The sequence below is a fragment of the Haliaeetus albicilla genome, chromosome 18 (genome assembly GCF_947461875.1).
Source record: "Haliaeetus albicilla chromosome 18, bHalAlb1.1, whole genome shotgun sequence".
Taxonomy (NCBI): domain Eukaryota; kingdom Metazoa; phylum Chordata; class Aves; order Accipitriformes; family Accipitridae; genus Haliaeetus; species Haliaeetus albicilla.
In genome coordinates, this window is record NC_091500.1 from 26,029,521 (window position 1) to 26,044,769 (window position 15,249).

The 15,249-nt window shown below is 43.2% G+C and overlaps 1 protein-coding gene across 1 annotated transcript; it reads right to left on the reverse strand.

The window, feature by feature from the left end:
• Window positions 1-1,057: 1,057 nt before the first annotated feature.
• On the reverse strand, window positions 1,058-12,717 carry LOC104310983 (glutathione S-transferase 3). Its single transcript, XM_009926290.2, has 7 exons — window positions 12,650-12,717; window positions 9,796-9,902; window positions 9,031-9,082; window positions 5,215-5,347; window positions 4,722-4,863; window positions 3,539-3,670; window positions 1,058-1,298 (listed from the first exon to the last, which is right to left on the reverse strand). Exons 2-7 carry the CDS (start codon window positions 9,880-9,882, stop codon window positions 1,176-1,178), a joined length of 669 nt encoding a protein of 222 aa, XP_009924592.1. The 5' UTR covers window positions 9,883-9,902; window positions 12,650-12,717; the 3' UTR covers window positions 1,058-1,175.
• Window positions 12,718-15,249: the final 2,532 nt, after the last annotated feature.

The window sequence follows — 15,249 nt, forward strand, 5'->3', positions numbered from 1 at the left end:
AGGCTCAAGTTTGTCCCTCCGGAGTTCTCTGGAGATCACATCAAACACGAGGCAGTGCCAGGGCACGGGTGCTGGAAGACGTCGTCTGTGTTACGGAATCATCAGCGGCTCCCTCGGGGGTTACTGGTCTGTGCCCGCTGCTCTCGCCCAGATGGCCCCCAGCCACAGTCAGTCCATGCCATGCAGAGCCCAGCCGCAGCAGGCCGTTCAGATGGGGTTACACAGCTTTGGGTAACAGGAGAGTTTAACAGTGTATGTGTGGCCTCAGAGCCAGGGAACGGAGCCTGGTGCTTCTTATTTTACTAGGACAAAGAGGTATAGCTGGCTGTTGGTGTCCAGAACTGGTGCTAGGAAGCAGCTGAGAGTCCCCCCAAATGGCAGACGAATGCACAGAAAGAAGCATGAACAAATATTGAACCCGAGTGATTGTCTGTTTGAGGATGTGGCTCTGCCCTCCCCATCCTTTGAAGAGGTTCATCACGTGAATAAGTGCATAGACTCCAATGCACTGGGAACAATGAACTAAGATGCCTGGAAGAATCACATTAAAAAGGCAGAGGAAGGAAATAATGGAATGTTATAAAAGCCGATTCCTAGGCAAGACCTAGGAAGTGTGAAAAACCAAAGAGTTTAGGCTTTGGTAACAACAGATGAAACTAATACTAAATTAGAACTTTCACTCACACAATACTGTAAAAATAATGCAATATAAGTACTTACTCACCAAAACTGCTCTTGAAACAAGCCTACTTCTTTAAAAGACAAGTGATTCAGTGACCCTTCTTCTCTTTCTTCTCTTCTGTAACTCTTATTCTGAAGCCTGTTTTCATGCAGAAAATTTCTTCAACAAGTTACATTCTGACAATGCTAACACTGCATCAGTCTTTTTCCAAATCAATGAACTCCCTACCCTACAAATAGTTCTTTGCTTCCATACTCCTTTGTTTTCATGGTTTGCCAAGCATGTGATATCAATAAAGACAAATCTGCTGTCACATTGCCAGAGTAATCAGAATGCTTTATTTATTTATTTATTTATTTACCATTGGTTTTAACTACAATGATACCAATTTACTGAGCTTCCTGCTTCCTACTTCCTTTGGTTTGGGGTTTGGGGTTTGGGGGGGGGGGGGGGGCGTTCAGTATTTTGGGTCTCACTGAAGGTAGCAAGGCATTCATTTCCTAAAAATCTTCAACACAGTTTCTCTGTAACTTTCATCTGGTGGGGGTTTCCTTGGGCTGCCAGGCTGCAGGAACTTCTTAATTGTAGGCATATTGCTCATTCTTATTTTAAAAGCCTAAAAAATAAAAACAACAGAGTAAGAGAGAAGTTCCAGCTACTCCAGTAGCAAACAGTGCTTCTTGCACAGAACTCCTTCCCCCTGCTGCTAGAAGAGATCCTAACGTTCATTCGGATCTCATGCCACCTACAGTCTCCTGTCCAGCAGGAGGAGGACCCAGCTGCTGCAAAAAACCTGTTCTTACCAATGAAGGCAGTACTGGAGCAGACAATATCTAAATCTCTGCTGCCTGAAAGAAACTGAAGGCAAAAATCCAATATCCGGGAACACCAGGGTGTGGTTTTGAAGGTACAAATACACTAACACAGCTCATGACCTTTTTCTTTTCATTACTAGTTCTGATGGTGCAAACTACTGTGTGGCCAAACCACGATATACGTTAACATGATTTCCATTTTTACTATATTATGTAAGTATCTGAGCTCTGCTTGCATCTAGCATGGCCACTGTTGTCCCACTGTCCCAGCATTTCTAGGATTGCGTTGGTGAAGGTGAAATGACTGGAAGCATCCTTGGCTCAACTCAGTTGTCCAGTAGAGGCTTCTCATACTGTGTTGTAGCCTAGGGTAGCTAAAATATCTACACAGGGCTGGCAGATATAACATAGTCCCTCAGGGAGACCTATTCCCTTCTGGAGCAGCGGCTGGAGGCCAGGACTAGGATTAGGGCATCTCAGGTGGTAAGAAATGCCTGTGTTAAGGCAACTGACTCAAGGATCCCGAGACATCTCATTGTGCAGACAGTCAGAGAGGACTCACTGGTGCAGGCTGCAAGCAGCTGGAGACCCCACAGTTAGCTGAGCAAGAACCTCTTCTAACAATGGGGCTAATGGATAGGAGCTTCACAGGGCAACAGCCAGCTCTTGCTGGCAGATGTATGAACATAATTTCCTCTTCCTTACAGGCACTGGAAGGATAAGGGCGAAATACAAGAAGGAGCAAGAAAAGTAAAAGCTGTGAAATAAGTAACCACCAATTTTAGAAACTTTTTCACTTCTGGCAGTAAAGGAATCCCTCCATAATTCAAGGCATGGCTTCAACAGAACTGTGCCCATGCCTAGTGGCTAAGATATCTTGTTAGAAGATGGGAGCTAGAGGCAAGAATTACCTGAGGCTGCAAAACTTCATGCGGGATAAAATCTGACACATGTTACTGTCCACTTTGTGGCTGAAGTGCCTCATTCTGTCACACTAAATTAAGACTTAAACTGTTGGGGTTGAGATTTAAAAAATTTTTAAAAACACTTAAGGAAAACAAACAAACAAACAAAAAATCAAAGCCCTTTTCCTCATCAGTTCCAAGCAGAAAACCTAACTGTGGTAGTCTGATGCTGAACTGTTTCTTTTGTTAATGGGAATAAAGCCAAAGTCTTTGAGTGCACCCCTCAAATTAACAGTTTGTAAGCACAAAGAAGCATGACCTCAAGTCTTGCATCCTCAACTCAGACTTGCTATGCTGCTTTATTACAGGCATATGGGAGGACTACTGACCACTAACTGCTTTTTTCCAATCACAGACTACTTGGGTCCACTGTATCTCAACTCTTAATGACTCCTGCAGGTCATGCCCCAGGCTTGCCCATACGCTGTGCTCTATAGCATGCTGCAAGCCTAGAGGCTTCTGATTTCTGGTCAAGTCTCACAGGAAAAGTGCCTCACTTCTGCTTGGTTTCAGACTTTGTACATGGTACAAAGGCAGAGTATTCATCCTCAATTTTATTGAGTTGATTATTGAAAGAAAACTGGCTTAATGCTAAGGTTTGAGTTTCTAGTCATACTGTAGAAGGCCGAAGCGAAGTGAGATTACTGGGATCCCAAAATTGTAATACCAGCCAGTACAGAAAACGGCACACTGCACCTTATTGTAACATGTCAACCTGGATCACAGACTTTATTTGTTATCTGGTATTAGATAGCATCTACTGGCAGGCAGCAGGAAAATCAAAAGAGGGTGGCTTAGATAAGTGATTCCCTTGGGATTACATTAATTTATTTCTATTGAGGAGGCATATACCACTCAAAGAGGGATAGGCATACTTGAACTGGGTTAATCAGGAGCACAGTGTCTTACAACAAACCAATTAATCAGTTCCTTCTTGTGCTTGATTTTAAGCAACGATACGATAGCGGCAGTTCCTTGAAGAGCCCACACTCCTGATTTACACAGCATGGAGAGATGATCACCTTCAGGATTGCCCTCTAGCTCCTGAACACAGGCATGCTCAAGACCAAAATTACCTGCAACTGAGGAAACCCCGACAGCACAGCAGGTATTTTCTCCTCCACTGCTAAAATGGCTTCAATTAGCTGAACATCTGCCCAGCTGAATTTGTTGCCCACAAGAAAGTCTTGGCCATGCTGTTTCAAAACCTGTAGAATACAAGAGAATGCGAGCTGCAGATGAGACTGGGACACATGATGCCTGGCAGCTAAGCCCCACAGCACAGCTGTGGAGCTGAACAGCAATTATATCTGAAATGTCAGGGTGGAATTTTCAGCTGGAAGCTGTGAGCCTAAGTCACTTCATTACTGTTGGGAAAAAAATCTGAACTCTTGTAGGACACAGGCTATAAACTTTGGTCACTCAGTAATGATGAATGATGATACGCACTGGGAACAGTGACAAAACCATGTGCTTAAGTAGACTAGTAACAGTCACAGAATTAGAAACAGGGATAATGGAGCAACTGAAGAGTAACTTGGAGAATTTATAAAATTGCCATTTAGATATTTCATTTAAAGTTATGTCCAATGTTGATACCAGGAAGCAAACTTAGGAATGCAGAATTACAATAGCTAACCAAAGAAAATCCCTGCCTTTGTGAATAAGTTATTATAGTCATAAGGACTTCTAGGATGTTCAGCCTTTATTACTGTTTTCCATCAAAATTAGATGAACATTAACGAAAGTGAGAAATGTTGCCAGATGCTTGAGTCATGTGGGTTTGGTTTGTTGTTTTCGAAAGTGGGATGTGCAGAAATCTATGGCTGTTGTTTTACTAAAGTATTTCTAATCTCTCTACCTGATTTATTTGCAAGGGATTTTTGCATTCTTCTAATGAAAATGTTCCAACTGAAATTAAGTATAGCAGAGAGATGTGCTCTAAATAAATGTAAGTGTGGAATTATCCCCTCAAGGAAAAAAGAAAACCTATGTGCTTGCTTTTACTTTAGTGAAAAGTTTTGCTGTATAGCTGAGAACATATTGCTTTATTTGCTTTGTAGATGTTCAGGTACCACAGCCCTGACAACACAAGCCAACAAATAGAGAAAATGTGCTGCTGTATTTCCTCTTCTTTGTGAGAGCCAAGAAAGCTGAGGATTTGGAACTGACCTGAACTGCAAACATGTTCTTATTTGGGGGAAACTTTTTGGTACTTGTAAATACAAGTTTTATAGGCACATCCTCACTGTCACTTACCTTTTCAAAGACTGGGAAGTACCTGTTAGTTGCCCTCTCCTTAATTGAGTCAAGATTTTTCTCCTTTGCCTCAGGTGGAGAGAAAGGAAACATCAAAATCATTTGCATCAGATCTGTTATTCCTTCCACATACATGTCAATCCTATTAGTGGGGGGAGACGGTAGAAAAGAGCACAGAAGTTATTTCATCTGTTTTCCAATTAACTAAGGCAACTTACAGGAATTTTATATCACCACCACACTGCCAATTTTCACAGCCGAAACTAAACGTGAACTAAAGCCAAGTATTTTTTAAAAGGACTAAAAGCCTGTTTCTGTTCAGCAGCATTTCAGCAGCAGTGGTTAAAACCTAAGCAAAGGCTAGAGTCCTTGCTTTTTATGGTGTTAGCCTTTCTCATGCCTTTCTACTGGATTTACAGGATTGAATTTGTTATATATAATGCAGCTATCAAATAACAGATTGCTCATTAAGTGAAAAGAGGTGTTACGGTACAGGGCTCTCTCCTTCAAGTCTTTCCCATAGAGATTGTATTTCCCTGCTATGTAGCTGAGGATGGCTCTGGTCTGCACCATCTTCATCCCATCGATCTCAACCAGCGGCACTTGCTGGAACATCAGGACTCCATCTAGGGTGGAAAGTTGAGGGAAAGCTTGTTAATTCCTTCTAGACTGCCAGCTTTACAGGAGAGTGAGAGACTGAGCACATTTCTTTTGCAGTGTAGGAGATTATTGATGTCTTGCCCTAACTGTAAAACTCCATGCAGTAAACTAACATTGTGGGAAAGATCAAATATCAACTCGCCTGCATCGCCCTTTTGTAGCTGGGTCATCACAGTGCAGCTGGGCCCTTTGCTTTACAACATCGCCAGGGCTTCACTGGCTGGTGGGAGCTGGCACTGCCTGCTCCTTTGCACTTCTGGACCCTGCCTCATGCTGGCAGAAAAAGCCTCAACCAGCAATTTCAACCCAAGGGATCGGAGGAGAATAAAGATCTGTGTTAAGTGTGAACTTTAAGAAAAAAAAATTCCAATTATTTTGAATGCAGATCGGTTCCCTCTCAGGGACATACACATATGAGGAGAAAGAATGAGCGGAGAAGTACTGCAGCAGGACTGAGCTTCTGGGATAAAGGAAGAGGTCAGGCCACTTTAAACATTGTGAAGCTACAGAGTTAGAGGCAGGGACTGTGACAGCAGTTGCTGTTTAAGTAAGTTTTACACAGTCACTCCAGGGACAAGAGTTTAAGAGTCCCCACAGATTTGCATTACAGGCCTATCCTCAGTGTTGTTCCACAATTTAAGCCTATTTAGGTACATCTTTGTAGGTCCATTTTCTCCTGGTGCCGGTAGGAGCATTTGTCTGAGCCTTCAGTGAGGCAGCTCTGAAAGCGAAGCTGACATAGAGAGTCAGCACAGCAGTCACTCTTTTCTAGACCCGTTTTCTGCTGGACTAATTACTGTCTTTGGAGACGCTCCCTCCTCTATTTACACATTAAGGGCATCCAGAGAACAATCCCGCCCTGTTAAAATCACAGCAAAACTCCAAATCCAACCAGGCAGCTGCCACTTTGCATTGCTCAAAATTAATCATTTATTTTAATTGCTCATTTTTAATCTGTTCAGTGCATCCTTCTTTCAGGTGTAAGAGTTCATTTTAATAGGCACATCTGTTTGCTTTTTTCTCCACAGAGCTATTAAAATACTTTGCTAGTCTAGAATTAATAAACAGTCTTCACTCATTCTATATTATTAATTTATAATTTAAATTCAAAGAGTAGTTCTCTCCGCAGCAACAAATAGCCTGTGTTTGTTTCTTGTAAACGTTCACAGAAAGATAGTGTGTCTTCATGTCTTTCCAGAATACAGGTCTGCAGCTCAAGGAGGAAATATTACTTGGTATCTATCTAGCAAAAACACAGTAGAATGGGAAAACTAACAACTCTGCAAGGATACTTTTCAGCAGAAAGATGTGAAGCGAAAAATAAAATCTGACTTTCTGGCCCTTGACAAAAAGTGATGCAGCAAATGTGAGTGAAGAAAAGAGGGATTTCTCTCTTATGACCAGTAGCTCACTGCTTCTCCTTGCTTTGCAGTGAGAAATACTTCACACAACCACTGCATAGAATATATATGCAGGATTAAAAGCAGTTTGCCAGTCATTCTGCGGATTGGATTGTGCTGTTGGAAGGTGGTCTGTGGAGCACACATTAAAAAACAATCATCTAGACCTACTATTTGTCACTGACCAGCAGAGCTTGTTGATATCCAGGTAGCAACTTGGGCAACCTGTGGCTGCAGATAGAGCCGAGCTAGTGTCTCTCAGGCCAGCAGGTACAGGTCTGGCCAGGCTGATGCTATTTAACTCCTTCAGCCTCCAAAACAGCTGTCTGTCCGCAAGCTGCCTGTTGGGAACAGCCCCTGGCCCAGGCTTCATCCTGGACACTGCTGAGGCATTGCTTAGAAGATCATCAGGTGGCATGGGCCAAAGTCACGCCTGGACCGTTCTAACAATGTGGTGGTGTCTAAACACAGGATACTCTGGCAAAAAGCATGTTGGTAGGGAGAGAAAAAACATTAGAGGAAGAGGTAATGTGGGGTTATTTGTGTTCAGTCCTGCCCTGCATGACTGGCAGCATTCCAGAGGTCCCTCTATGAGGATGACTAATTTGTCTTTCTTCAACCCCTTGTATTAAACCCCACCTTTTTCTTTGTGTTCTAACCCTCTTCGGCTCAGTATATATACATAAAACCCCTTAATCTTCTTTATAAAACTTCCCTATCCTTTTCATCACCATTTAATTCTTCTCTCTGGATATAGATAAGCTTGGACGCTGTATCCAGGATTGTACCACTCTGTCTGGATTAATTAGTCCTGTGAAGCAAATTCAGATTTGGGCTTTCAGTACCTGAACTATCATATTTAAAGCTATAACTGGTGTCTTCACACTGCACTGCCCTCCCATGTTGTCAGGTTCGCAGCCAGCTGGACATGCAAATTTAATTCTGATCTTCTTGCTACCACTTCTTTTTTATTTTTGTTCATTTTAGTTTTCTTGTCAGAATTTCTTTAAACACAGCTTTTCCTTTCTGAGTAAGTGGCCAGAATGCAGCCGAGTCCTCTTCCAAGTCTCCTAGCATGTCTCGGCAAGCTCAGCCTGCTGCGAGGTTTCTCTTACGTGTCTTGGGCAGCAGGTAAACTGCAGGGTGGGTGCACCCTGTAGTGCTCCTCACAGTCCCAACTCCTTCCCTACCCTTGCAGCAAGGTCTTCTCCTTCCAGGGTGGCTGTGGAGGGGTTCACTGCTGGATTTCATCTGGGCAAATATCAAGGGCAGTGGCTGGGGGTATGCACTGGTGTTTGGGAACTGGTCTCACTCCCCAAGGTTGACATGAAGCCTTTGTGGCTTGCTGCTTTGACCATGTCAGACTTTCTGCAGGTCTCCCTGCTGGCTCCCTGTTTTTTAACTGGGGCAAGCTTCATGGCTCAGGTTTATCCTGCTTAGGACTGTCACTAGGGTGTTCGCACAGAACCTAACACAAAGGAAAACTGGCTTTCCTGGGGATTTTGGTGCCATGCCAGCCTTTCATTTAGAGGCTTATCTCACTGGCTTATCTTACGGCGGTTCAGAACCAACATATCTATACTAGTCAACTCAACAACAGGTCAGGCCAGCTGGCACAGACTGGCCAAATTCACTCTGTTCAGTTCTCTCTGCCTATAGAGCATGGTGGTGACATCTAATTGACATCTTGGAAATGGCCCTTGGCCTGGGACAGCTCCCAAATGATGCCTAGGAATTACTTCAGGGAGTGCTATTTGCCCTGGACCAAAAACGTGCCAGGAACCACGCTAACCATTCAATAACATAGATAATTAAGTTGCATTAAATAGGAATGTTTGCTACCCCTGTACTACAATAAACACAGTCACAGAAGCTATGGCTTTTAGCTTATAGGAGTTGTTTGGCACAGAAAGAACAGGTTACTCAAAACTAGTATTCCAGTATTCTAGGTGTGCACATAGAAGTTTGCAATAAGAAGAAAAGCTTAAAAATAGGTATCCTAATCATGTCCTAATGGCTCAGAAACCAGAGTAGAGTGCCTGATTTAAAAAAATAATTTTACAGATGACCCCCATTTTCTCAGAGCTAAAAGCCCAAGCTGCAACATTATGTGTGTCACACTTTGCATCCACATGACATTTCCCATTCAAATCAGGTTCAGTTTGCAATAAACTAATTTTAAACCACAAAATTAGTTAAATTGGAGCAATTTTTTTGAGGAACTAAGCGTCAGGCGTCGGGATTCTTACCTTTGATTAACTTTTCATACTGCTCTCTTGTTTCCAAAAAAATTTCTTCAAACTGGAAAAGAAGAGAGAATAGTGTTACATTGCTGTATTTGAACCTTTATCTTCTGTAAGTGACTGCACATAACCACGTGCAGAACGACTGAAATGAGCAAAAGGTAATGGGCTGGATCTTCAACTCTGCTGTTTGGTTGCAGACGTCCTGAAGATCCCGCACACATCCTTACAGCTGGGGAGGAGCAGAAGGGCCTGGCCACTTCTGCCTCAGGGCACCAATGCAGAAATAACCTAAGTGCAGGTAGAAAGAGAGTACAGACATCTGCAGGGGGATGACAGGTTGCAGCCAGTGCCAAGGGAAGCACAAGGTAAATCAACTATTTCTAACCCCACCCCAGGGCATGTGAGTCAGTGACACTCTTTTGTTCCCACACATTGTAACTGCAAACTAAGTAAGACTGAGTTAAGGTGGGTTTGCACAGCTGGAAAACTCAGATTAATTAAGAGCCTTTAAATAAATCCCCATTTTGACCTATTATGATTAATTACTTCAGGGCATAGACGCTAGCTCTAACAAACTCCAAGCTCCGCTGAGTTTGCATCCCAAATATTAACCACCAAACAAGGTAGTTACAAACATGCAGTGCCACTGGCCAAATGAATTTAGCCACCCTCTTGCAGCAGTTTATGCTTCACGTGCATGTTAAATTGTTCCTTACTTAGGCCAGTTGAAAACACCAGTCTGGAACACTGTACTGAGTATCAACGAACCTCCACGCCGGCTGCGGCCAACAGCCACCGTACGGGCTCCATTCGCCCCCTTCCATTACAGTAGGTAAGCCTGGGCTTCCCCGACATGCTTCTGAGCTTCTGGTGCCCTGAAAAATATTAAGCAGAAAACAGTATCTCATAAAACTGGTTTAAGTATCATTATTCTGAGGAGAGAGAGACTTTTATTCTCACTATGCCTGTTGAAGTTTCAACGTTATCTGGTTTAAAGCATAAAATGAGAGATGGACCAGTGACACCACACAGCCTGTGCTAGGAAAGGAAAGATGTGCAGATCTGTAAAGCTTTCCCCAGTGCTACTAGGGAGGTTTGTTTTGATTATAAGCAAACACAGACAGGTTTCAACAAGTGGTATGAGTCCTGAGCAACAAGGGGAACCTTGCTGCATTTTAAGACAATTATACAAAGCCACTGAAAATCCTACCACGTCCTCAGGGAAGTTACTCACTTACCCTCATTGCCATAATCCTCACTGAAAAGATGAAAAGAAGGAAAACATGTTTTACTGGTAGGCTGAAATTTGTCTGGCATTGTTTGCCAGTTGTCGGAGCACATTTTGCAGCTTCGACTGCCATCCACTTCTTTCCTCAAACAGGGGCAAATGAGTTGTTCATCTTCCCTTCGTTCTATGAAACAGGCTGAGGTTCCTTGGGGTCCTATTGAATGGCTACAGCCTATTTCCTTGCTGCTTGTGGCAGCCTTGAGGTGTCCCTCAAAGCTAGCTCTGGAACCTAGCTGCATTGGCTTCAGGTGTCCCCAAAAGTATCCCCCAGGGCACCGGGGACCTGTGTGCCCAGGGGACCAGCACGTCGGACGCTGTCTGAAGCACCTCTCTCTGCACCATGAGCAACAGAGCGTGTGGCGGAGAGCGCATCTGTATTAAGCTCTTTCATACGTAGGGACAACCAGCTGGACTACTTGTGCTAATACTTGAGTATAAGGGTTTGCAAATCCAGGCCTGAATTTCTCTGTGCTTCATTGCCCTAATTACTAAAAAAATGGGACTAGCATTCCACCTTCCCAAAGATGGTAGCATCACGCACTAATGAGTGGGAGAAGAAAAGCTTAGAAATAGGTATCCTAATCATGTCCTAATGGCTCAGAAACCAGAGTAGAGTGCCTGATTTAAAAAAATAATTTTACAGATGACCCCCATTTTCTCAGAGCTAAAAGCCAAAGCTGCAACATTACGTGTGTCAGTCACACTTTGCATCCACATGACATTTCCCGTTCAAATCAGGTTCAGTACGCTCTAGTGATGTGTTTTCTTCAAATCACAGTGTTTTGTAAGTGTACTTAAAATAAAGTACATTTGGAACATATTTTGCCAAAACTTGATTTTAAAGAACAATCAGATTCAGAGTTCTCCCTTGAGCAATTCTGGTGAGAACCAAGTCATGTTACTACAATAAATAGGGGTAAAATACACATAAAAGAAAAAATCATCAACTCCAGTTTTAAAGTGCAAATAGCTGTTGCTAATTACAATGTTTTGCCTCTAAGACAGTGGGTTTTTTAGTTTCTGCACGTTGTGTGACTAGCTTTCACTATATGGCAGAGCAGCTTATCTATGTAGTTCACAACAGCTAACTAGTGCCTCTTTCATTATACTTCTCAGATAGATTGCAGTCTATATCACTTCAACACACATTGCCCCAACTTGTAATGTGCAGAAACTTACAGTAAATAAGACTTTTCCTTTAGCTAGAAAAGCCAAAGACTGTGTCCTGGTTTCGGCTGCAATAAAGTTAATTTTATTTCTAGTAGCTGGTATAGTGCTGTGTTTTGGATTTAGTATGAGAATAATGTTGATAACACACTGATGTTGTCAGTTGTTGCCCAGTAGTGTTTACACTAACTCAAGGATTTTTCAGCTTCTCACACCCAGCCAGCAAGGAGGCTGGAGGGGCACAAGGAGTTGGGAGGGGACACAGCCAGGACAGCTCACCCCAACTGGCCAAAGGGGTATTCCAGACCATAGGATGTCATGCTGAAGAAAAAACTGGGGGGAGTTTGCCTGGGGGTGGTATCATTACCTTCCCATTTTACCTAAGCGATACCTGATTCCCATAGCAAAAATGCATCACCATCCGGGGCATTTTGGGACTGCTGCACTAGTCCAGACACTGCTGAAGAATTGGTTCATGCCAGGAATTTCTGCTGCAGCCAAATACGTAACTGCATCTTGCATGCACTACCTTTCACCTTAATTAATGTTTAGGAAAGACCTCAACACAAAATCTGTCTATATGCAAATGTTTTTACCGCTTTTGTCTAAACTCCACATTCCCATCCTATTTCCTAGTGAGCCTTAATGACACGCCTGTCCTGAATTTCTCTGAGGATGCTTCTCAGCAATGTAAGAACCCTTTAAGAGGGCATGGTCTTTCAGAAACAGCATTACCTGCCTTCAGTGTGAAGTGCCCTTTAGCCCTGGAGCTGGGAGCGGAGTCCACTGTACCAAATGGGCCAGCTTTCCTGCTCAAACCCAGAAGAAACAGCCACGGTGCTAGAGGCTTGCACTGTGTTCTCCCACCCACCTTTGCCTTCCCCCACATTGTCCCCTCAGCAGTTTCACGGTTGCCTTGTTCCGCTCTGAACTGCACTGCAGGATTCATTTCCTTGTTAAAAAACACCTTTCTTTTGCTTTCTCTCTCCTGCAGCTTCCAGCTGGTGAGTAACTAGCGAGCCATGCTTAGTCTACCTGGCACATGAATTTAAGAGAGCAGAGAATTTACATTACCCCAGCAGACACCCTAATAAATTTGTAAGTAGCTTCACTATAAATAGTCTCTCAAATGCTTTAAGAAAAAGGAAATTATAAGTTAGTACTTACCTTCTGACCTTAACTCAGCCTCCACCCAGCACAGTCAGGTTCCCCCAGGGTGTTTAAACTTTGGAGCTTGGGGGAGTTTCCAGGCATACCCAATTAGAGACAAAATCTCCCATTGCTATTAAGCTGTCACTACCCAGTTTAAAGACATACATCTCTGAAAATTGCCACCCAAGGCAGAGACTGTCTTTCAGTTTGCTGATTTGACTATACCATGTGGGTAGCCTCATAGTTTCTTTGGTTGCCATCTATTCAAACTTCTTTTGGAATTATTGGGGCATTTTACCCAAACACAAGGGTGAGACTTTAAAACGCTGAGAAAATAACAGATTTTTCTAGGTCATATTTAGAGTAATAGTAACCATTTAAAGACTAAACACTGAAGTTTCTAGGCTTATTTCACCGTTGAACAGTAACCCAGGTTTTTATTTTCAGTGCTGTATGGCTGGCACAGAAAAGATACCGAAGTATGGGATAGCAATGCTCAATTACTTTGAAATACAGTTTGCAAGTATCAAATTTACTTAGTGATAACTTGGTATAAAAAAATAGATGAACAGTTTATGTCACAATGCACCCCATGTCTTAAGGCAATAGCATTAATTTTGGAAAGGGAGTGTATGTGGCCAATACTCATGATTTCCCTACCCTGTTTCCATGAAAAGTAACTGCTTCAGCTTTGCTATCTACATGTCAGGTAAAAATACCAAAACTGAAATTGGATGTGAACAGACACAAGGATGGCATAGCAGATGGGAAATGGGATTTGGGTGCCAAAGATCAGATTCTCACCTCTCTGTCAGATTCTCATCTCATAGACCCACATGTGATGTTGGGCATCACTTTCCATCCCTGCAGCAGATGTCAGTACAGCTAATCTGAAGATCTGTTCACAGAACCCACACTGTTATCAAAATTGTATTTATCAGACTAAAGCTGTGGCTGTACTAACACAGCACCTCAAGATGGGGAATCTCAGGACAAAAATCTCTAGGTAACTATCTTGAGGAAATCCCCCCAAAGCTGCTACTTTCTTTTTTCCTCACAGTTGGAGTTTCCTTATGGTTTCTCTGCCTGGCAATTGCTGGCAGTCTCTTCTAGAGAATGCACTTCCACTAGAGGCTTCTTGCAAATTTGTAATTTAGGTGCTTCAAAGGTTGATGGTGTCAGCAAAAAACAACTGTATGGTGCTTCTTTACACTTTGCCTAATTCTAACTCTCCTTGAGTTCATCATTTAGTGAATAAAGCACAGCATTAAATACAAACTTCTGTATTGTTTCTATGTCAAACCCAGTTACCACCCCCCAGAAAATTCCCAAGTATGGGTCGGAAGTCCAGCATCAGCCCAGAACTGTTCCCAGCGGGCAGTGTGGGTATGGCACCCTATTTTGGAAGCTAGGAGCGTGGTCTAAATGCATGCTTTACCATACTAGCTGGCAGCAGTGCCAGCCAATGGTCCCCGTATGCCTAAACCACTAATGTAGATGTGGCTACAATAGCAGTGCGGCACAAGCAGGAAGGGATAGCTGAGTAAGAAAGGAGTGTTTGTTCACACCTGTCCATGATGGCAGCATTGAATCAAGATTAATCTATTCCTGCTTTTTGAGGTCTTTGATATCAGCATGTACCCGAGTGCAAGAGTTGGTTCAGCAACAGTGACCCAGAAGAGCATGCAAGTAACTATTGTCTCCTTGTCCCTTCTGCAATCTTTAATGCTGCCAATGGCAGCATTAGGCTTGATGGCAAAGAAGGGGAGGAAGAGGTCTCTGATTTGAGGCTCAGGGATGAGGGGGCAAGCAAAGCATTCTGATGCTTTTTGGATTTGCTGAACATGGCCACACCCAACTTTGACTGTTTTTCCACTTCCACACATTCCTGTTTGCCAGAAAGACTTTCCCCCTTGTTCTCTTTTTATTTTGCTTCCAGCACAGCTTTTCATAATGTAATTATAAAGCCCCTTTGACATCTAAAGGTATTATATCAATGAGGTTACCGTTATCTATAACTTGAATAGCTGTTCTGTAAACCTCTAGAGTAGAAAATAAAATAAGTTTCTTTTATAAATAATTTGTTAAGCCATGCCCGTGAGTATTCAGGCAGCTGGCATGGAGCCCAGGTACCACTTAAGTGATCTTGGGTTGGGCACAGGCGGATTTTAAATAGTGCATATACCATGGTCTGGCCTGTCGAGTTCCCACTGTGCTCTGTGGACACCCTTCATTATGCTGTAGGTTAGACAACTCCAAAGTCTTCTCGAAACGTACCTGCCTGCAATCCTCACAAACCACTAAGCAGCTTGGGGGACCATGCCCAATTCCAGCTTCCAGCAGCATCCTCTTAGAGGTGGGGACAGGGTATGCAACTAACTGCCACCAGAGAATTAAACGGGGGGGTTAGGAGGATTCTCCCCATGCTGCTTATCGAGCTCCTAAACTGAAGCACACCACCACTGTGATAAAAAGAGTCCACATGAATAGTCAGAACAAGTCATGCATCACTCAAGCCTAGACTTGCTGCAAACCTTCAGCGACTGCTCCGGTTCTGTCCTGGAAGCTTTACTGACTGCCTGAGGGCAAGGTTAACCAGGCCTGTATTCACCCTT